The following is a 24,158-nucleotide window of genomic DNA, read 5'->3' as shown; positions in this document are numbered from 1 at the left end:
ATTTTTGAAAGATGTTTTTGCCAGGTACAGAATTCTTGGTTGGCATTTTTTGTTTTTAGCACTTTAAATATATCCTCCTCCTACCTTCCTGCCTCTGTAGTTTCTGATGAAAATCAGCACTTAATTTTATTGAGGCTCCCTTGTATGTGATATATTGCTTCTTGTGTTGTATGTGCCATGTATGTTGCATGTTGGCTATAAAATGCCATGACATGGGTCTATTTGGGTGTGCCCTGTTTGGAGTTGTGTGTCCTGAATGTGTATACTCTTGTCTTTCTTTAATTTGGGGAGTTGTTAGCCATTATTTCTTTCAGTATTTTCTCTGCCCCTTTCTTCTCCTTCTGGGACTCTCACAATGCCTATATTGGTACATTTGACGGGTTCCCACAGGGGTTCCTCAGGCTCTTTTCACTTCATTCTTTCTTCCTTCTGCACCTCCTCAAATTGGATTATTTTAATTATCTCATCTTCAGGTCCACTGAACCTTTCTTCTGCAGCTTCAATTTGCTGTTGAACTCTTGTAGAGAATTTTAAGTTTCTTTTGTCACCTTCAGCCTTGTTTGGTTCCTTTTTTATAATCTCCATCTCTCGGGGAAACGGACTTTGGCCCAGTGGTTAGGGCGTCTGTCTACCACATGGGAGGCCTGCGGCTCAAACCCCGGGCCTCCTTGACCCGTGTGGAATTGGCCCATGCGCAGTGCTGATGCGCGCAAGGAGTGCCCTGCTACACAGGGGTGTCCCCCGCGAAGGGGAGCCTCACGCGCAAGGAGTGCACCCGTAAGGAGAGCCGCCCAGTGCGAAAGAAAGTGCAGCCTGCTGAGGAGTGGCGCCACCCACACTTCCCGTGCCGCTGACGACAACAGAAGCGGACAAAGAAACAAGACGCAGCAAAAAGACACAGAAAACAGACAACCGGGGGAGGGGAGGGGAATTAAATAAATAAAAATAAATCTTTAAAAATAATAATAATAATAATCTCCATCTCTCTATGAATATTCTCTTTGTGTTTATCAATTGTTTTCCCGATTTCCTTTAGTTCTTTTTTTTTTTTTTTTAAGATTTATTTTTATTTATTTAATTCCCCTCCCCTCCCCCGGTTGTCTGTTTTCTGTGTCTTTTTGCTGCGTCTTGTTTCTTTGTCCGCTTCTGTTGTCGTCAGCAGCACGGGAAGTGTGGGCGGCGCCATTCCTGGGCAGGCTGCTCCCTCCTTCGCGCTGGGCGGCTCTCCTTATGGGTGCACTCCTTGCGCGTGGGGCTCCCCTACGCGGGGGACACCCCTGTGTAGCACGGCACTCCTTGCTCGCATCAGCACTGCGCATGGGCCAGCTCCACATGGGTCAAGGAGGCCCGGGGCTTGAACCGCGGACCTCCCATGTGGTAGACGGACGCCCTAACCACTGGGCCAAAGTCCGTTTCCCTCCTTTAGTTCTTTATCCACGTTTTCCTTTAGTTCATGGAGGATATTTAGGACCTTTTTTTTTTTTTCTCCTTTTCCTGGGCCATCACTCTTTCTTTGTATGTTTTGTAATCTTTTCTTGATACCTGGATATTTTACTATTTTAAAGTGTTAGCATTAGAATTTAGACTCTGAGGTGTTCCTTAAGCTTGTATCCTGCTGGTGTTATGACAGAGCTTTTCTTGATTGTCAGTTGCTAACCAAAAAAAAGAAGAGGAGGAACAACAAAAGAAAACACCTTTCCAGTCTTTGCTGCTTGACCTGTGCAAGTACTCTCCCTCGTGGCTTGTCCGTACAATCAGTTTTAGAATAACTCTGTGCTAAAGCCTGCTTTCCTGATTCTTTCTGTGCATGGGTCTTGTCTTGGGCAGTCACATGTGGCCCTTTGAATTCTCCTGTTTACACTGTTTCTAATGTCCCCTCTTCCCTAGGTAGCAGTTTCCCCTTTGTACCAGGCACTGCACTGTATTTCCTGCAGCCAAAATTCTCTTGACAGAGGCATCGCAACTTGACTGTTCTCCCACACCGTTCTGTAAGAGAGCTTTGTGAGCTGCCTTCTAACATGCAAGGCAAGTTCTGGGACAGCAAGTCCCTCAGGCCACCACCAGATAGATTGGGCCAGACATACGTAATCCCAGTATGTGCATGAAGGTTACTCTGCTGCCTCTGGAACTGGGACAGGAATCCACAACTGGGAGTATGGGCCAGCTCCGTGATGAGGGGTGAGGGAAGGGCCAGCCAGGGCCCCAGGAGATCCTACTCCTCTAATTGGTTTTTTTAAATATGGCACTTGCCCTGTTGCTGTAGTCCTTTAACTGTTTTCTGGAGTTTTGAGGAAGATGTTTCTATCAGTTCTTTCTGGTTGCTCAAAACTTCTGCGGTGTGAAAGAGCCTTGAAGCTTCTTGCTCCACTCTCTTCATTGGAGTAAGGCTCTTGACAATTCTTTTTGTTTTTTTTACACCTCTATGTAGGTCTTTTAGTTTTTAATAAAATTCATTATTTTGTCTAACTGCCTATCCTCAGTTTAGGAGTTGGATTGTGTTTTAATTAATGGGTTGAAACCCTTTTAAAAATTACTTTTCTGCCTAGAGATAAAGTTCTCTTTGAGAAAATTGTTCCAACCAGATATTGCATCTGATAATTCAGGTAGTTAATAGATAAAGACGGTAATAGAGAGAGCTTCAGGTGATAGGTGAATTATTGTCAAGTAACCTTTCCTGCCTGTGAGAATTAATGGAAGTAAAATTTCAGGAGAAACCACAAACTTACCTCCTTTTCCCTTTGGCACCTCATTCTTAATTAGTGGGGAAAGATAATGTCTATGCAGCTTTTTATCTTACTGTTTCTCTTCTGCCAGATACTAATAATGGTAGTAGAGCTGTGAGATTTAGTCTTCACAAAATGTCTTTCCTGTATTGAACTTAATGTAGTTAGAGATAATTTTGGCCGTTGAAGAAATAAAACCACATGATCAGAAGCTGAGGAGAACCATTTGGGAGATGCCAAGCCAATCTGAGCAGAGGACACTTAAATTTGGATTTTTTTATTCCAAACAAAGAATTTAGTATGAAACTCTTTGTTGAAACATAGTCAGTAGAATCCACATTTATCTTTTTCTACTCCTACTAAAATGAAGTGTTGCTGTAACAAATTACCACAAACTTAGTGGCTTTAAACAACAAAAAATTTATTATCCTACAGTTCTAGAGGTCAGAATTTTGAAAGTGCTCTCACTAGGCTGAAATCAAGGTTTTGGGAGGGCTGCATTCTCTTCTGGAAGCACTAGGGGAGTGTCCATTTTCTTGCCTTTGCTAGCTTCTAGAGGCTTCTCACATTCTTTATCTTATAATCCCCTTCCATCTTTAAAGCTAGAATATAGGTGGTTGAGTCTTTCTCATGATGTCCTCTTTCTTTTTTTTTTTTTTTTTAATTTTTTTTTATTTATTTATTTATTTTTTTTATTGACTTTGTAATAATATTACATTAAAAATATACATGTGAGGTCCCATTCAACCCCACCCCCCCACCCCACCTCTCCCCCCCCCCCCCCCCCCCCCCAGCAACACTCGTTCCCATCATCATGACACATCCATTGGATTTGGTAAGTACATCTTTGGGCACCTCTGCACCTCATAGTCAATGGTCCACATCATGGCCCACACTCTCCTCCATTCCATCCAGTGGGCCCTGCGAGGATTTACAATGTCCGGTGATCGCCTCTGAAGCACCATCCAGGGCAGCTCCATGTCCCAAAGCCTCCACCTCTCATCTCTTCCTGCCTTTCCCCACACCCATCAGCCACCATGTCCACTTTTCCCAATCCAGTGCCACCTCTTCTATGTGGACATTGGATTGGTTGTGTCCATTGCACCTCTATGTCAAGAGGAGGCTCAGATTCCACATGGATGCTGGATGCAATCCTCCCACTCTCAGTTGCAATCACTCTAGGCTCCATGGTGTGGTGGTTGTCCTTCTTCAACTCCATCTTAGCTGAGTGTGGTAAGTCCAATAAATCATATTGTAGGTGCTGGAGTCTGTTGAGGCTCAGGACCTGGCTATCACATTGTCAGTCCAGAGATTCAAATCCCCTAAATATATCTTAAACCCCAACGTTAACTGCACCTCCAGCATATTAGCATGAAAGTCTTATGAAGGAAGATGTCCTCTTTCATTCTGACTCTACTGCTTCCCCAATCCCCATTTAAGGTCCCTTGTGATTACATTGGGCCCATCCGGATAATCCTGGATTTTTTAAGGTTAGTAGATTAGTAATTAGTAAACTTAATTCTATCTGCAACTTAAATTCCCCTTTGCCATGTAGCTTAACATATTCATGGGTTTCCAGGGATTAGGACATACAACTCTTTAGCATAAATTACCAGTATCCCAGCACCATCCATTGAATCATCCGTCTTTTCCCCATTGACCTATAATACCAGCCATTATTGATCAGGTTTTCATGTATATAAGAGTCTGTTTTCTGTGTTCTCTCTTCTATTCCATTGGCTTATTTGTCTGTCCTTGAGTTAATACATAGTGTAACAGTTGTTAGTACCTGATAGAGCAAGGTTCTTTTTCAGGAACTTATTTTTGGCCCTTTGCTCTTCTGAATAAATTTTACAATCTGCTTATTATGTAATTTTAGAAACTCCTGTTGATATTTTATTAGAATTGCCTTCCATCTGTATGTCAGGTTGGGAAGAACTGCATTCTGAGTCTTTGTATAGGTTGCTGGGAGGAAGGTTTAGAAGCACTCTTAGCTTGAAAGAGACAGTGTTGAGAATAGGATGCTCTTTGATTCTTCCTATACCTGGGGTTCTGCTATCCCCTTCCAACCCAAACTCCTACAGTTACTACTCCTACATAGGAGCTGACATCCCTGTCACTGTGGCCTGGAGCTTTGGGGATTAGGGGTGAGGGGAAACCCTCTATGTGTGTGCCATTCGTGCTTGTATGAGCACAGAAATCAACCTGCTCAGCTGCTCCAACCATATTATCCCATTCAATACCCCATTGGCTTCCTCAGTGCCCCCTCGCCTCCTGCTTCCAGCTTCAGCCACTTCCAACTTCTCTGCAGTAATTTTCTCCCACATACATCCTGAGCTCCTTCTATCCCAATTACTTCTCATCTTTTGGATATTTCTCCTAGTTGTGGCCTATGAAATACAGGGATGTACAAGGGGAGCTGTGGTATATGCTCAGTCTATCCTCTTGAAACCAGAATGTAGAGGGGGGGAATGTGTTTATTTTTAAAAACCTAATGATCCTAAGATTTTTGCCATTTCTAATATAAAGCCTGATCTAGAGATATTTTATATTCTATTCAAAACTTCATATCCCTTAGTGCTATCCTTACTAAGAGTGGAAAGCTAATGTTTTTCCTAAAGAGAAAAGAAAGACTCTGGAGTATATTCAGTGATTAATACTGGTTTTAATCAGTGTCAGTGGAAAAAAAAAAAGGACGATTAGAAATTATGCCTTTTAGGACAATTTTATTGAGCAAATACTTTTCACATACCTATACGTATTGTATGCACTGTGTGAGTCATCAGTGATAACAGTGATAAGCAAAGCAGATGGTGTCCCTTCCCTTATGGCTTCAATAAAAAACTATACTAGAATACAAAGTATGAAAATTTTTACAGGCGTAGTATAAAATGCCTGTTTAGTCTGGAGTATCAGTGCAGGTTTCCTAAGAAAATGGCATTAGCGCTGAAGACTGAAAGATGAATATGCGAAAGGATAGTTTAAAATGTGCTCAGGCCTAGGAAAGACCTTGTTTTCATGACCCGACTATGGAATGGATCTTGGCACATTTGATCTCAGAACTCAGTGCAGTCCAGTGTTATTTGGGAAGGAGAGAGAATAACAGTAGGATGTACCTAGGGAACTACAGATAGCAGATGAGGCGGAAGAGTTGGGCAGGGACCAGGTCATAAAGGGCCTTGTATTCCCTGCTGCAGAGCTCTGATTTTACCTGTTTCCTGGGGAACTATTAAAGGATTTTAAGCAGGGGAAGGTCCTGGTCAGATTTCTGTTTTGAATAGGGAGGGACTGGTAGCTGTGTAGATTTAGTTGGGGATCTAAGACGGGAGTGGAATCTAGTTAGGCTTTTGCAGTAGACCAGGTGAGAAATAGCTTAACCAGTTTAGTAGTTATTAATAACGAAAAGGGTGATGAACCATTGTCATGGCTTATTTCTGTAAGTGCCTCTATTCAGATAGCTAGTATTGAGTGGTATAGCATTAACTAAAGTAATTTTCACATCTAGTTATTCAATTTATGTGCACCTCCACTTCTTGTTGGTTATGAAAGTGATAGATTTCTGGTCTAAAATTTTAATTCTAAGATTAATAATATGGCACACTTATCTGCCTGTTTCCTAGCGAATGCCCTTTTATGGGACGAAACAAGTTTAGTTTCACCGATTTCAAGCTATTCTAGGTCAGAAGAACAAAAGTCTGTTAGACTAGAAACAGAAGTCTTCCTTTTAAAGATGGGATTTTTTTTTTTAGACTAAACCGTAACCTAAAAAGTAGTAGTTCTAAAGGATGTTGCAGTGGCCCACTTAAATTCTTTTAAGTACCTTTTGCCAACATGAGACTCATGGCTGAAGCTGCTGCCTGCCTGCTTGTGTTTTATTGTCCAAGGAAGTTGGAAAATGATTCTAAGAATCTTTTTTTCCCCTTAGTAGACTAATTGTGCATTTTGTTAAATTTCTTTCTCTGGTCCCGTAGGTCCTTGGTCATTTTGGCAAATATTTATGTTTGTAATATTTGCCGAGAGTTGTGACAAATAGAGAAATATTGCTATCAAGTGATAGAGTTGCCTGATGAGCACCCTGTAGATGACTGTGTTTGATAAATAACGTTAATAAATAAATAAATAAAAGTTGACTTTTAAATTGTTTTATAAAACTTAGATTTCCTCCCCAGAGCTAAGGTGTATCATCTATATAAGATTATTTTTGTAATCTTTTTAGGTCTTGGCTTCCAGAGTTATATTAGCAACATTAAGAACATTTTGCTTATGTATCAATTTCTATCTTTCAAGCACATTGTTCAATTTGAGAAATGCTTTAAGAATCTTTTTGTTTCAGGTACTGTTTCTGATCTCCTCTTCTACTAGGACTAATAAATGTAGGGAGTATTTATATGTATCTATGTGTATTATGTAAAAACAAATGGAATTAAACAGATTTTTAGGATATTGTGTCATTCTTTGGAGTAAACGAATGTGTGAAAGTGTGTCTCAAGTTTTAACTTTTCATTCTATATCCCTATGTTACAAAACTTTCTTTAATGTATTTCTTAAACTATAACATTTGAACTGCAACTTTCATTTTGTTATTAGTTGTAATAAATAGAAAATATATGCATTTTGAATAATTATAAATAATTTAAAAATTCTATATATCTATACTTGCATGTAATATATTAGGACTCTTGGTTGAAATAGCTTAACCACAAAAGGGATTCTACTCTAAGAAAAATTGGACATCATAATATGCCTACATTGAAGAATATGGCTGGACCTTAGACACAATTGGAACCAGAGGTTCTTCTGCAAATATATCTTGTCTTTGCCCTTTCATTGTACCTACCTTTTCATGTCAGGCTGGTTTTTCCTCTTTTTGTTGGAATATAGCCCTCAACTTTTCCTGGGTTTTATTTCTTAGAACTTGAGTCACTTGGAGGGAGACTTATTCTTTGGGTCCCAAGTCCAGCTTAGTTCATGCATCTGAAACGATTTGCCACCTTGGACCAGTCAGCTGTGATCAGGGTCATGTAAAAACATGCATCTTTCCCAACTATATGCATTGAGAAAAGAAGAGGAAAGCTACCAAAAGTGGTCTGCTGGGCAGATTTTAAAAAAAAAAAAAAGAAAAAATTATATTTATAATACATGAAATTATGTTTTTCTCTTAGCTGTTCAAAGCAATATACAATTTAAAGTATTAGTTTATAGCTGGTTAATAAATGTTTTTTCCTATATTTGGGAACTGAAGTAGAAGCAAGGGGACATAAAGTAGAGGTTATGACTTCAGATTACTCCCGGTATAATGGAAAATATGAGTGATCATTTGATATATGTAGTTGTGTGTTTCAGTAAAGATAGCAAAATTTAGACGAGTTCACAGCTGCACTTCCCTCTGCTCCTTTCCACAACCAGCCTTGCCCTCTTACCATGACCAGATCTCTTGTCATATTGTATACACTTAGGAGACTTGGAGAGGTAATGATAATGGAGAGATAATGATGACATTTCTAAATGTTTACAATGGACTTACAAAACAACATTACTTTTCGCTCATTTTCATCAGAAGAATCTTCTGGTTAAACATAGCAGATTGACCACATGCCTCTATTTCTTCTCTCTCCAAGACCCTACTAAAATAGCAGTTCAATTTATATATATATATATATATATCACAAGGGTCAAAGAGAATAGGAGAAGAGACAGTAGTCTACAGGAGATTTCATTACATATTTGAAAGATTACACTGGTGGAAAAATAAAGGCGGGGGGGCGGGGCAACTGGCTAAGCAGTACAGAGGAAGGCATAACCTAGGTATTTGCAGAGGGGAATGTCTGTGAGAAGTAAATCAGTTTGCCATGTAAAAATCCTGGTGACCCAGGATTTAGAGGCATACACTATTGTGTGGGGTGGAAGTTGGAGAGGATAAGTTGAAAGTTCCAGAAACCCCACTTTTATACCAGACAGCCATGCAAATATATTTCCTCTGGTGAACAGAAAAACCAAAATGATGTTTACATTTAGTTCTAGAAAAATTAAACCTGATAGGTCCCTTATTCTTGACAGGGGAGCGGGGGGAAATGAAGCACCAGAATAAAACAAGGTAGATTCAGTGAAAGTCAGCATACGAAACTCCTTTCCTCTGCCCTGCTTTCAGAACACTTGTAGCCTGACTCCTAGCCCTCAGATAAGAGATTAGAAGAAGTTTTTCTATAAAAACAGTATGTCCTGCAAAAGATACTTCCAATGCTATCCACCCATTCTCATCCCCAGTGAAAAACCTGGCTTGTCTCCCAGTTAGCTTTGTAATACTTTCCTATATGAGCAGACAGCAAAGGATCATGACAAGGAATATGGTCAGGGATAAATAAGGTCATTTCATAATGATAATGGGGTCAGTTCATCAAGATGGTATAACCATCCTAAACATTTATGTACCTTAATAACAGCTTCAAAATACATGAAACAAAAACAGATAAAACTTGAAGGAGAAATAGATAAATATAGTTATAGTTGGAGATTTCAATACCTTCCTCTCAATAACTTTACAGAAAGTTGGTAAGGATATAGAATATTTGAACAAAACTATCAATTTGACCTAATTAACATTTATAGAACATTCCACTCAATAACAGAATGCACATTCTTTTAAGTGCACATGGAACATTTACCAAGAGGGCCATTGAAAAAAGTCTCAAAATTATTGTATGTTCTCATATGTATGAAATAATTAGAATATGCAAATCCATGCTGATAAACTAGAATAGGTTCCCAGAGGCCAGAGTAGTAGGAGAGTATGAGGAATTAATGCTTAATTGGTATAGAGTTTCTGTTGGGGTGATAGAAAAGTTTTTTCGTAGTGGATGGTCGTGATGGTTTCACAGTATTGTAGATATAATTAACATCACTGAATTGTATATTCGAATGTGGTTAAAAGAAGAAATTTTAGGTTGTATATTTGTTACCAGAATAAAAAATTTTAAAGACCACAGGACTGTCCAACACCAAGAGTGAACCCTAATGTAAACTATGGACTATTGTTAATAGTACAATTACAGTAATATTGTTTCATCAATTGTAACAAAGGTACCACACTAATGCAAAATGTTGATATTATGATGAATCGTGAGTGTGAGGTGGGTATATGGGAATTCTGTAGTTTCTGTATGCTTTTTCTGTAAACCTGCAACTTCTCTAATTAAAAAAATTAGGGGGGAAGCAGATGTGGCTCAAGTGAGTAGGTGGTAGGGATCCCACCTACCGTATGGGAGGACCCAGATTCGATCCCTGGGGCCTCATGGTAAAAAAGAAAAAAAAGAGAGAAAGCTGCGTGGCAAGCCAGTGCTCACGCAAGTGAGTCATGCAGCAAGATGATGACGCAACAAAAGAAAGACAACAGGGAGAGTCAAGGTGAAGCACAGCAGAAACCAGGAACTGAGGTGATGCAAATCCCAGTGAATCCTAGAGGAGAAAAACAAGACAAAAAGAAAAATAGGTACAGAGGATCACACAGCAAACCGACACAGGCAGCAAAAACAGGGTGGGGAGGGGGAAGGGGAGTGTTTTTTTTTTTTTAATTAAAAAAAAAAGAATCAAATAATATCAAGGTGATTTATGACCACAATGTAAATAAATTAGAAATTAATGCCAGATCTCTGAAAATATTTGGAAGTTAAATAAATCACTTCAAAATGAGCAAAGAAACAAAAAGGATATTTTTGAAAGTATACCAAACTGCAAAAGGAAAGTGAAAACACAACACTTTGATATTTGTAGAGCACTGCAAAAACAGTAGAGGATTAAATACAGTGTTGAACATCTATATTTTAAAAAAAAAAAAAGTTCTTAAGTCAGCAATCTCAGCTAAGCCATGTTAATAAACTAGGAAAGAAGAGCAACTGAATCCCAAAAAAGTAGAAAAAGGAAAATAATAAAAAATTCAAAGTGGAAGTCAAGGAAATAATATAAAAAGCAATAGAGAAAAATCAATGAAACCAAAAGCTGGTTCTTTGAGGCAGATTGAAAAAATGGCTAAACCTCTAGTTAAGGCAGACTTACTGGGGGGAGGAGGAGTCAGTTAAAGAGAGAAATTACAAATTACCTATACTGAGAATTAGATACATGGCATCAGATTTTACAAATATTAAAAGGATAAGATAACACAGTGAATGGACACAGCAAAAACAGGGTGGAGAGGGGTCGGGGGAGGGGAAGGGAGAAATAAAATCTTGAAAAAAGAAAAAAGAGCTAAAATTTAAAATCTAACTGAACAACTGGAGAAACTAGAAAAAAGAACAGCAAACCGATCGGGCAGGGGGAGGGGAAGGGAGAAATAAAATCTTTAAAAAAGAAAGAAAAGCTAAAATTAAAAATCTAACTGAACAACTGGAGAACCTAGAAAAAAGAACAGCAAACCAATCCCAAAGCAAGCAGAAGGTAAGAAATAATAATGCTTAGAGCAGAAATAAATGAAATTGAGAACAAAAAAAGCAATAGAGAAAATCAACAAAACCAAAAGCTGGTTCTGTAGGAAGATCGATAAAATTGACAAACCCCTAACTAGACTAACAAAAAAAGAGGGGAGCAGATATAAAAAAGAAGAAAAACAAGGATAAGTTCATATGAACAAAACTATACTAATCAATTCAACAACTTAGAATGGAAAAATTTCTTGAAAAACAAATTTCCAAAGCTCATTCAGGCAGAAATAGATAACCTGAAATCCCTATATTAGGAAAATTTACTTTATAATTTAAAAACCTGCCCACAAAGAAAACATCAGACCCAGATAGCTTCATTGGTGAATTCTACCCTATATTTAAGAAAGAAACATCACCACTTCTACACAAATTCTTCCAGAAAACCAAATAGGAGTTAATACTTCCCAACGCATTTTTATGAGACCAGCATTTCCCTGATACCAAAACCAAAGATATTACAATAAAAGAAAAACAGACTAATATCCCTCATGAAAAAGATGCAAAATCTAGCAAAATTTTAGCAATTAGAATCCAACAGTGTATAGAAAGGGTAATTTCTATACAGGTGGATTTCACTTCAGGAGTACAGGGTTGGCGTTAACATTTGAAAATCAATGTAATTCATCATGTTAACAAACTAAAAAGCTAAACCATGTGTTCATCTCAATAGATATAGAAAAAGCATTTGATAAAAATCCAACATCCAATTTTGCTAAAAGCATGTAACCTGGAATAAAAGAGAATGTCCTTACCGTGACAAAAGGCATCTTTGGAAAGCCTATACTAAGCATCAAACTTGATGGTGAAGGAATGGCTGCTTTACCCCCTAAATGATTTCCTTCTCACCACTTCTATTCAAATTAGAACACTAAGATTTCAGAATATAAGATCACTATACAAGAATCAATTTATTTCTGTATGCCAGCAATGAACAATTGAAAGGTCTAAAATTTTAAAACTGTACTGTTTATAATATCATTAACAGTTATGAAGTACTTGGACAGAAATCTACTGTACTGTTTATAATATCATTAACAGTTATGAAGTACTTGGACAGAAATCTGACAAGAGCAGTGAAAGATCTGTACAGTAATAACTGCAAAACATTGCTGAGAGAAATCAAAGAAGACCCAAATAATAAATATGTTATCTGTGTGGATCAGAAAACTCAATATTAAGATGTCACTTCTCCCTAAATTGATCTATAGATTGAGTGCAGTCCAAATCAAAGGTCTAACAGGAAATTACAGACTCATTCTAAAATTCATATATAAAAGCAGAGGATCTAGAACAACCAGACAGCTTTGGAGGAAAAAAAAAAAAAGAGAGAGCTATAATACATAGTTTCAGTACTTACTGTAAAGCTACATTCATCAAGACAGGCTGTTATTAGCATAAAGATAGAAAAAAGATTGTTGGAATACAATAGAGTATCCAGAAATAGACCCGCAAGTATATAGGCAGCTTGATCTTTGACAATAGTTCAAAATGTGAATCAAAATGTCATTGACCTTCTAAACGGAAGCACTGGAAATTAGAAGAAATTGGGGAGGACAGATAATTTTCAACCAAAATACATGCATATATTTAGTCAAGAATTATCAGTTGGGAAGCAGACTTGGCCCAGTGGATAGAGCATCTGTCTACCACATGGGAGGTCCAGGTTCAAATCCCGGGCCTCCTTGACCCGTGTGGAGCTGGCCCACGGGCAGTGCTGATGCACACAAGGAGTGCCGTGCCACACAGGGGTGTCCCCCGCGTAGGGGAGCCCCATGCGCAAGGAGTGCGCCCGGTAAGGAGAGCTGCCCAGTGCAAAACAAAGTTCAGCCTGCCCAGGAATGGCGGCACACGCATGGAGAGCTGACACAACAAGATGATGCAACAAAAAGAAACAGATCCCGTGCCGCTGACAACAACAGAAGTGGACAAAGAAGAACACGCAGCCAGTGGACACAGAGAGCAACAATGGGGGGGTTGGAGGGGAAGGGAAGAGAAATTAAAAAATAAAATCTTTAAAATAAAAAAAAATTATCGGTTAAAACCATGGGGATAAACACACAGGACCCAAAAAAATCACAAACTGGCAGTGTAAAGTGAAAAAACTGATGTGTTTGAATTTATGGAGAATATCATTGATAGGCATAAGGCAGAAATATTTCAAAAATAGTTGACAGAGGGAACACCAGAAAATGGGGAGATTTTTTAATGTGACAGTTATTAACTCCAATAAGAAGGAAAGGTGAAGGGTTATATAAGAAAAGAGACATGGTGTTGCAGACTACTTGTCATTACAGTGTATATTATTTATATAATCAAAGTAATGCAAGCTTCACTTTCTGGATGAAGATAGCTGGATGGAAATCTGTTTGGATATAATTTGTTTTGCTCAATATCTGAGGAGTGTAGCCATTATTTATGAAGGCAGTCCATTATCTAAGGGGTATGCATCTTTTTGGCCTGTGCCTTACATTCAGTGCTGGTGAGCATCAGTCACTGCAAGGATGGGTTAAAACTCCGTCCTTTACTTCATATACCTACGATGTCTAAGATAGTTTCCTGTCAGTCAGCATTTTTAGAGGAAATCTCTTTTCTAGAATAACTTTGTTCCTAATCTCTCTTAAGAAAAATATCAGCATTTTATGAGTGCTTTTATGTCTGCTTTAACCTTGTTAAATTGGCTTTTTTTTTTTTTTAATGCCTTGTAGGAAGTAAGAAGAAAGATAAGGAACGGCCAGAAATTTCTCCTCCATCTGACTTTGAGCACACTATACATGTTGGCTTTGATGCTGTTACTGGAGAATTCACTGTAAGTTTATGTAGATGGGCAATATTGAGTTTGAACTTTTCTAACCTTGTGTTTACTGAATTCTTACTGGTTTTTATTTCTTTTGAAAGTATTTGTGGTTGGATGTACCTTTTTTTACCCAGGGAGCCAAACCTGTTGTAATTGCACAAAACAAAGGTTTAGTAAAAAAAACCTTTTAGAAAACTAGACCTTTTAGAATTTAGTCAAATCTACAATTGTATGGATTGATTTGTTTTATGTACTTTGTCATTTATCTCTGGAAATTGATTTTACTAGAGCAACTCAAACAACTAATTTCTGAATATCTTTTTGTTAGGGCATGCCAGAACAGTGGGCTCGATTACTACAGACCTCCAATATAACCAAACTAGAGCAAAAGAAGAATCCTCAGGCTGTGCTAGATGTCTTAAAGTTTTACGACTCCAACACAGTGATGCAGAAATATCTGAGCTTTACTCCTCCTGGTAAGACATCAGAGAATATGAAAAATGATTGGAATAGGATTGCATACTCTAGTTTCTCTTCAGATCATATAAATCTTTCACCTTTTACTAAAGATTTCTAAGGAGAGGAACAATCGAGTCTCTAAATGTACCACACTAATGAAGGATGTTAGTGTAGGAAAGTGTGAGAGGGGTAATAATGGGGCATGTGGGAATCCCCTCTATTTTTTATGTAACATGTTATCTAAAGTATTTTTGAAATTTTTTTAAAGTATTAAAAAAGAAAAAGAATGGGGATTGCAGCATTTTGAGGCGCTTCTAGATAAAAAGATTGCTTCTGAAAAAATCTAAAAAGCTAAGCTCTGCTTCTTGTCTCTACTTTTCCCCCTGTATAGATTCTACATATTGTAAAATAATTGGGGCAGTTCTAACGTTTAATTTGTAATCTAGGGTTATATAATTTTTTAGTTTTGCCAAAAATTTTTTTGATGGATTTTCTGACATTTTTATTTCTTTGTTTTTTTCCTGTTCTCCTTTTTGTTTTTGAATGACTTTCAGCAATAAAAGGAAAAGATGCTGGTTAATACACATATACTTACTAAAAATACATTTGTTAGGTTGTTTTCCCACATAAATGCATAGACTGAAATAAAAATGTTTAAATCCACTCAAAAACTGCAACTCATCAAATACATAAGTATACAAAATGAACAGTTAGAACCTAAAGGAATGTATTCAGAGTTGCAGTATTAATCAGGTAAGAATTGGAATATAGTAGGTTTTAAAAAATAGTTTATTTGTTCAAAGCAGAATAAAGTCTATACATTATGACTGCACATGCTCATTTTTTTATTTTTATTTTTGTTTATTTTTTACTTATTTGTTTTTTCCCATATAACCCATTCCTCACCCCCACAACATCATTTTTGTAAATTGTATTTTTTTGAAGATACATACATCACATAAAAAATATTATTTTAAAATATATAAGAGGTTCCTGTATACCCCCCACCCCCCCATGCTCATTCTTTTTCCTTTTCCTTGCAATTTATTTGTTTAAAAAAAAAATTATCATTTGTCTTATAGAATTTCCCTCTGTATATTTTGCTAATTGATCCCCAGAATACCATCTAATAAGTTTCCCTGTCCCCTGAAGTCACAGGTTTAGCTTTTTAAAACAGTTTGAGATAAAATCATACATGTAGTTGTAAGTAATTGTACTTAGTTTAATTACAGCCTTGCAGAAATAGGGCCTATGCACAAGAAAGCAGCTTTATTAGTCTAGTGCACCTTAGGGTAAAGGTCAGGCCTATCTTCAGAACTTCTGTATCAACTAGTAAGCCTGTGTAAATTAGTGGGGAAAAAAGTTTTTTTAATCAATATTTGGCCAGAAAATGATAGATCCTTTTCATCTAATATATACATTAAAGTCTCTGAGCATTTTAAAAAGAAAAACTATTATAAATAAAACTTGTTCTTTTAAACTCCAGAATGAAGTTTGGTATTTAGTCTTCATGAACTGAATTTGCCTTTAGGGATTTGAATTTTGTATTGATCAAGACTTATGTCAAGACTTTTGCTTTGCACAGATGCCATTTCTTAATACTTTCATGTAAGTATGATTTACATGGCATCAGTTTCATCCATTTTAAGTGTACAGTTCAGTGATTTTTTAGTAAATTTACAGAGTTCCATTAAGAATTGATTATTGGGAAGCGGACTTGGCCCAATGGATAGAGCATCCACCTACCACATGGGAGGTCCGTGGTTCAAACCCCCGGCCTCCTTGGCCCGTGTGGAGCTGGCCCATGTACAGTGCTGATGCACGCAAGGAGTGCCCTGCCACGCAGGGGTGTCCCCCGCGTAGGGGAGCCCCATGTGCAAGGAGTGTGCCCTATAAAGAGAGCCGCCCAGCACTAAAGAAAATGCAGCCTGCCCAAGAAAGGCTCTGCACACACGGAGAGCTGACACGACAAGATTATGCAACAAAAAGAAACACAGATTCCCGGTGCCACTGATAAGATTAGAAGCAGTCACAGAGGAACACACAGCGAATGGACACAGAGAGCAGACAACTGGGGGGGGTTGCGGGGAGAGAAATAGATAAATCTTTAAAAAAAAAAAAAAAAAAAGACAGCATACAAAAGCATCAAAAAAAAAAAAGATTTGATTATTCATTTGCTTGCTTTATATAAATTCTCCTTGTTTGAATATTGCTATAGTTGTTTTTCTCAAGACTTAATTCCACTTAAAATGAAAATCAATCTAAACTTTTTACCTGATCGGCTTTTTTTTTTTCCTTTTATTATATGGAAGTTTTATATTTTGTATTATTAACATTATTTTCTATTTCATATTCAGAGAAAGATGGCTTCCCCTCTGGAACACCAGCAGTAAGTTCATGTGTTATTTCTTGTACCTCTTGTTTGAATTTAGAATACCCCAAAACAAACCTCAGTTTGTGTTTTCTAAAATAAATTATAGTCTTCAGAAATAAATACTTTATATGTTTTTAGCTAGTCACTTGATTAGTTGTGAAAGCTATGTTAAGTAAGTAGAATTTCCTTGGTATGATACTCAAAGTAGCTAAAATTTGTAAATGACTTACAGCAATTTAGCTAGTTTAGGTAGTGTTCTCCTTTGTAAACATGAATACAAAGAACTTCCTAGTAGTGTCTTCTTACCTCCCTTCATATTCTCCTTCTGGTTCCAGTCTTTTGAATATGGACTACAGAAACATACTGGTCAATCAAAACATGTCACAGTGTTCAGAGTTGTCTGAAACTTTATCAAGGCTATCACATTATCACATTTACCTCCTGGAAAGAGTCAGTGTTCTATTTTTAGTTCTTCAATTAGGAGAAAACAGTCTCCTGGAGTTGGATGAGGACTAAATGAGATAGCATGTGAAGGGTCTATCTAGCGCATACCTGCCATATAATAAACTCTGTGCAAAAGTTAATTCTTTCCCCTTTTGCTTCATTAGCCACCACGTTTTCTGGTTAATCTGGCTATTTTAAAAGCCAAGAAGATCTTAGTTTTCAGTCTTAACAAATAAATTGATCTTTACTTTTAGGGCATTGTATATGTGTGTTTATTACAAGGATTTAAATAGAATCCTCTCTTAAGAAAATTTGTTATTTACCATATGCATGTATTTCATTAAACTTAACTTTTCATTAACTCATGAACAGAACCTTTACTTTTAAAGTAATTTTGAGATGAGCTATTAAATAAATTTTCTCAAATATGTTAAAAAGATAACTGGTAATAATTTAACTTTTACTTGTAATTTTATCATGTGATTAATGCAGCTGAATACAAAGGGCTCAGAAACCTCAACAGAAGTAACAGAGGAAGATGATGATGATGAAGAGACTGCTCCTCCTGTTATTGCTCCAAGACCGGATCATACAAAATCAGTGAGTGTTTGATTAGTTAATTGAGTCATTATGTGTGCACGTGTATGTATGTTTTTTAAGAGTCTCTATTTGACATTAGATAATTCCCAATGATTATTTTTAAAAGCCCTTAGGCTTAAAATGTTTTAATATGGGGAAATGTACTAGGAGATCTTCATTTTAAAAAAGCTTTTTGAAAGTAAAAATCAGGTGGCTTTTTTTAAGTAATACTTAACTCATTGTTCTTTTTCTTTCTGTATTATGCTTTCTTTTCCAGAGGATTCATCTATTTCTCTGGCTTTCTCTGTTTTTCTCAATGCAGATAACTACTATATCTAAAACTTAGATCTTTCTTTCTCCAAAATTATGAATTTTATCTCCCATTTTACATTTCTCTCATAGCCTTGATGTCATTCAAGAGGCTGCTGAGAGTGAAAATTCCTAACCAGGTATGGGAGAATTTTAACAATAATGACCTTACATGGAGACAGAAGACAAGTTCTGTCTTTCTCCCTGTACTAACACAAGTAGAGCATGGGGAAGCTGTCGTGCAGGGAAGTGTGATGTTATGTGTTAGTGGCATAATTGGCAAGTAAGGTCTGAAGACTACTATGGGATCCTGATATAGTGGGCTCCTTTTTGTAAGCCTGTAGAACTGGCTGTTTGAAATGAAATGATAGAAATTATATATGTGTAAAAATTTTTGTGGTAATTCTATGATAGTTATTGCAACATTGAAGTTTCTGTTCTTTTGCTTTTTATCTCTTGTAGTAAAAACATTTTTTAACTTGTGCTTCTTTTTTTTCCTTTAAAAAATTTTATTGAAGTATGTCATTCATACATGAACATACATAAACAATAAGTATATAGTAAATTTGTGAACGTAAAAAACAAACATACAGGGCTCCTCCATATATCACCACTTCCATACATCACCCTACCATCAACACCTTGCATTTTTGTGAAAGTTTTTACAAACAAAGATCATCATCAAAATATTACTACAACTATAGCCAGTATCTTATATTTGGGGTATTTTTCCCCAGCCCACCCAATTATTAACAACCCTGTATTAATATTATATATTTGTAAAAATTCATGAGAGAAAAATTCTCATATTTGTTTTGTTAACCACAGTCCATCTTCCACCACAAGATTCACTGTGTTTATACAATCCCATGCTTTGTATAGTCGCTTCAAAGTATACATTCACTGGGTCTCATTTTCATTACAAAATTATGCTGTTATCGCCTCAGTCAATTTTAGAGCATTTTCATTACTCTGAAAGTAAAAATCCCATACCTCCTTATACCACATTATTGTTGTCCCTCAGAATTGATATCTTTGCCATTGCTACAGAAATATTGCAGTATTACTGTTAACTGTCATCTATAAGTTACCTTAGTTATAATTTTCCCACATATCACCACATTCTTAATACTTTGTAAAAGAATGCTCTTATATTTATACTATTAACCACAATCTTCATCTACCACCAAAATCACTATATATATTACTAAACATACCCTAGATTTTTCCCTAGTTTCCTTTCAATTGACATTTATGCCCATATTTGTGCTTCTTTTTGTTAGCATACCATTGTAGATCTGGTTACACTTAAATTTCATTCATGGCTTTGTTATTTCCTAGACAGACTTTTAAAATACAATATATGAAAAAAAGTTTCACATTCTTTTTCTTAGTTACATGTATTTTATAGTATGAAAATATTATTCTCCTTCTTTGGAACAGTGGAGGAGACAACTTAGTTTTGGTTAAAAATCAGAGAACTGAATAGTGTCCCATGCCAGTAAGAATAGTTGAAGATATTTTCCCTCAAATCTGAGTCTCATGAACTATCTCTGCAGATTTACACAAGGTCTGTAATTGACCCTATTCCTGCGCCAGTTGGTGATTCTAGTGTTGATAGTGGTGCCAAGTCTTCAGACAAACAGAAAAAGAAGACCAAAATGACAGATGAAGAGATTATGGAAAAATTAAGTATGTTAACTACATTTTATATTTTTCTTATAATATTAGCAACTCTTAAAACATTTAGCCCAGATGGATTTTAATTTGTATCTTATAGTTTGACTTATAAAGCATAAGGAATAAATTGTTTTCTTATAGGAAGAATAGCTGCAGTTAACATCTAGTGAAGCCAAAGTAATGCTCTTCTTTGCTGGTTTACTAGTCCATCTAAAAGGTATTATGTGTTAACTAGTGAGCAGTGTCTTTCAGCACAAAACTTTTTCCCCTCAAGGCCAAAGCTAAGGGACAATAATTGGGAATGTTGTAAAGGGAAGTTTGTATTTATTTATGTGTGCCTGTACCTTCTCAGAATGAACCTACATAATGTTCCTTAATAACTAAGCAAGTTGACCTTCCTGTATAGATACATATGTAAGTATAAAATCTTTTCCAAGGGAAAATATTTTTTCTCTTTCCCCTTTTCATCCATCAGCTCTCATTGGCTTGGATCAAGCATTGGAAATAATGTGCACAGTGCTAGGGAGAGGGTAGCAGTAGTATCTGATTGCAAGTCCACTACAGCTATAATTTGAAGTTAAAGAACTCTGACCTAGAAGAATCAAGGAAAAATGCTTTGTAGATTAATTGTTTTAAACATTAATATGTTCTACATATATTTGTTCTTGATTTCTTAGTGCTTTAAAATATAAACCTACTTTTACTCTTATCATTGTGTAGACGTATATAAAATACCCAATTTTCGGGTATTTCTTTCTTTTAAAATAATAAACAAGATCTATAGATGTAACCATTCATGATCTTTAATCATCATGCCCCCTATCCTGTTAGTATCTTTCTGTTCTTAGCATCTTTTTTTTTTTTTTTTAAAGTTTTATTTTATTAATTTCTCCCCACTCCCTCATTGTTTGCCCTTGCTGTGTGCTGTGTGTTTGGGAGGCACTGGGAACCGAACCTGGGACCTTTAATGTGGGAGGGAGGCACCTGATCCTTGAGCCATCTCCATTCCCTGCTTTGTTGTGTCTCTCATTATGTTTTTTCTTCATGTGTCTCTTGTTGTGTAATCTTGTTGTGTCAGCTTGCTGTCTTGCTCATTTTCTTTTGGAGACGGTGGGAACCTCTGCACTCTGCTTTGTCATGTCTCTCATTATGTTTTTCTTCTTGTGTCTGTTGTTTTGTCATCTTAACGTGTTAGCTTGCTGCTCCTGCCCATCATGCCAGCTTGCTGTCTTCGTTAGGAGGCACCAGGAACCAAACCATGGCTCTCCCATGTGGTAGACAGGAGCTCATTTGCCTGAGCCTCATCCGCTTCCCTGTTCTTAGCATCTTGTAGATCCTGTTGCACTGCTTCTTGGTTTGAACCTAAATGGCTAATATGAAGTTGGGTATCTATGTAAAAGTGGATTGTTTTCTTGCGTTTCTTTGATATGTCCCTGACTTCTTTTACCTTGGACAAGTGGCAGTTTAGTGTGATTTTCTAATGTCTTGACTTACTGTGTAATAAGAATATAAAATAAGATTTTATATCCAACATCCTAATTTTAAAATCTGTCCCTTAATGATGACTTTGTGTACTTTCCTAAAATAGATAATATAGGATTCATTTGTGTTAGAGTAATCTTTAAACTAAAAAGTGGTTTCATAAATACATTGATGTATTCTGACTGGAAAAATCAGAAAAACCATGTAGGTTTGTTATTCATTTGGATATCATTCATATTTTATGATACTGAGTAGTTCCATAACTTCCATTAAGCTAATATATTTCAGGTGATAATGAAAAATAGGGTGAGCAACTTGAATTTACCAGTTTTAAAACGGAAAATCCCACATGCTAGGAACTTCAGTCCTAGGCAAACTGGGATGATGATAGCCCTAAAAAGTGATCGTTTTTGAGAAACAGAATAATCAAGACTTTATTTAAGAGGTCTAGTCTAATGTAAATAATATGTCTTCTTGCTTCTGATACTCTTTTACTTTTGTTACTTAATTTTTTTTAGTGTTTTGTATTTGAAATAAACATTAATTTTGAAACTTAGTGTTACATTTGCAAACCACTGTTCTTACAGTAAGTGGTGTTTATTCAAAGGAATAATGATACCAGAATTAATTTGTTATCAAAATGTTTGAGCCAAGTTCCCAATTTTTGTTTTTGTTTTGTTTAAAATAGGAACTATTGTCAGCATAGGTGACCCCAAGAAAAAATATACAAGATATGAAAAAATTGGTCAAGGGTAAGTATTCTGTGACTGTTACCAGGATGTTCAGTACTTCCTAGGTGGACCACATGATACCTCTTTTGCCTATTGACCTTGTGCACTTTTGGTATTCTGTAAGTGGAACCCTTGGGGATTTGTATAAATAAACAATCCTAATGCAGTTATTTTGAGATGGCTGTTAAAAAAAAATGTATTAGTTAACAAAGATTTTATATCATTGTTAGTACTTTAAAATTACAGGACAGGTGGGAAAGTAATACAAAACCATACGAAGAACTCCAACATGCTCCCACCCAGATACCCAGATCTACCAACTTTTAACAGTTTATCCTTTTTTCCTTCCTTCAATCCATCCATCCGTCTGTTTTCTAATCATTTGAGAATAGGTTGTATATATTATATTCCTTGAACACAATACTTCTTTGAACATTTTAGTCTCTCTGTGTGTTTGTGTGTGTAAGCATATACAACATAAAATTTCAATCTCAGCCCATCCCAAGCATACAATTCAGTAGGATTCATCACATTCACAATGTTGTGCTATCCCCACCACCATAGAGATTACTAAGACTTTCCCATTACCACAAACAGAAACCCTGAACCCTTTGCACATTAACTTCCCATTTCCCCTTTCCAGTATTCTTTCTTCTTAAATATCTTTTCCCTTTGGTGTTAAAGGATGCAAAAGTTGACAATCAAATGTTTTAAAGACAATAAGAACATTTACTGCAAAATTATAGATATAAAAACATGTGCTCTAGTCAAAGTCTTGACCTTTAAGTCTATTGATCTGATTTTTGTCCAGTAATTTGTATTTGTAAATTTTGCTAACCTGAACTTTTTTCTATTGCTTGGGAGCAAATGAATATCATATTTTTTTAATTTTTTATTGTCCTTTTCTTTTTTTTTTTAATGTCCTTAATCTTTGGAAAATGTTCTTTGAGTTTAGAAAGAGATTTTAAGCCTTTTTGGAAAACTTATGAGTTTCTTTTTCAAAACTAAATTCAATTTCAATATTGACTTGAAAAGAAAAAATTGAAAATCACCTTAATGTTCATTAGCATGATAATAGATAAAACTGTAGTATATTTATACAGCAGTCAAAATGAATGAAAAAATTATATGTATCCATATGGATGACCATTACTATTACAATGTTGAATAAAAATAGCAGATAGCAGAGTGGGTATTGCTCAGTGGTTGAGCATCTTCGTTTTGCATATACAATCCCTGGTACCACCTTGAAAAATAGCAAACTGCAGAAAAATACATACAAGAGAAACTATATGTAACTGAAAATTAGCTAAACATGCTTTGTACGGATATACCTATGTTCTAAATAGTTGAGATATAGAGAAGTGCATGGAAGTGATTCATATCAAATATAGCATCAACACCAAATGCAGGTTACCTTTGAAAGGAGGGATGATGCCATCAGAAGAGACAAACCAAGAATCTTTAGATGTATTTGTAATAGACCTTAGTTCTTAAGTAGGAAAGTGAATACATGGATCTATGTTATATTTTTCTTTATACCTTTATGTATGTCTAAAATTTTATGACAGTTTTCTAACACAAGTTTTAGCCACAGAGATTGCCTTTCATTTTCCCCCTTTCCTTTGTTTTTGCTTTTATTCCTTTTAAAGATATTAAGTTTTAAAATAATCTTTAATCCTTTTTTAGTTGTTAGAAGTGTGAAGTCTTTGAATGTAGTAAATAGTAGTGATTTAGAAACCTTAAATCTGGTTGTGTCTTTTTTTTCCCTAGGGCTTCTGGTACAGTTTTTACTGCTACTGATGTGGCATTGGGACAGGAGGTATTTACTTTTTCACATTTCTAGGTGTTACCATTAGGTTTTAGTTTAGGTGGAAACAAGATAAACCTGCAAATAACCCGTGGGGGGAATGTCTTTTCAAGTTTAATCACTATGTTGTAAGACTTGCTCTGTGTAACTTTATAGCACTTAACTCATTAAAGGGAACAAAGTAGGAATTATAAGTATAGTTTCATAAATAAGCAAGTATTTAAAAATCATTTTCCCAGCTTGGAATGAAAAGAGGACTAATTACTGGCCGTGGGTTGACCTTGGATTGGTTAATCAACTTC

General features: G+C 36.2%; 1 protein-coding gene and 1 non-coding gene across 3 annotated transcripts in view; both read left to right on the top strand.

Moving 5' to 3' along the window:
* Window positions 1-24,158, top strand: part of PAK2 (p21 (RAC1) activated kinase 2) — a 94,950-nt gene that overhangs the window by 55,089 nt on the left and 15,703 nt on the right. For both annotated transcript variants that reach the window (XM_004465881.5, XM_071214709.1), the window contains exons 3-9: window positions 13,900-14,000; window positions 14,317-14,464; window positions 16,805-16,836; window positions 17,758-17,865; window positions 19,713-19,845; window positions 22,004-22,067; window positions 23,820-23,868. In XM_004465881.5, the coding sequence (XP_004465938.1) occupies window positions 13,900-14,000; window positions 14,317-14,464; window positions 16,805-16,836; window positions 17,758-17,865; window positions 19,713-19,845; window positions 22,004-22,067; window positions 23,820-23,868 (635 nt within the window). The remainder of the gene's footprint in view (window positions 1-13,899; window positions 14,001-14,316; window positions 14,465-16,804; window positions 16,837-17,757; window positions 17,866-19,712; window positions 19,846-22,003; window positions 22,068-23,819; window positions 23,869-24,158) is intronic.
* On the top strand, window positions 14,508-14,619 carry LOC111765932 (U5 spliceosomal RNA). The gene has a single exon (XR_002798131.1). It is a non-coding gene; the product is annotated as a U5 spliceosomal RNA (small nuclear RNA).

Source organism: Dasypus novemcinctus, chromosome 4 (genome assembly GCF_030445035.2).
Source record: "Dasypus novemcinctus isolate mDasNov1 chromosome 4, mDasNov1.1.hap2, whole genome shotgun sequence".
NCBI lineage: Eukaryota > Metazoa > Chordata > Mammalia > Cingulata > Dasypodidae > Dasypus > Dasypus novemcinctus.
Note: the sequence above shows the minus strand (reverse complement) of the source record. Positions and strands in the feature narration are given on the sequence as shown.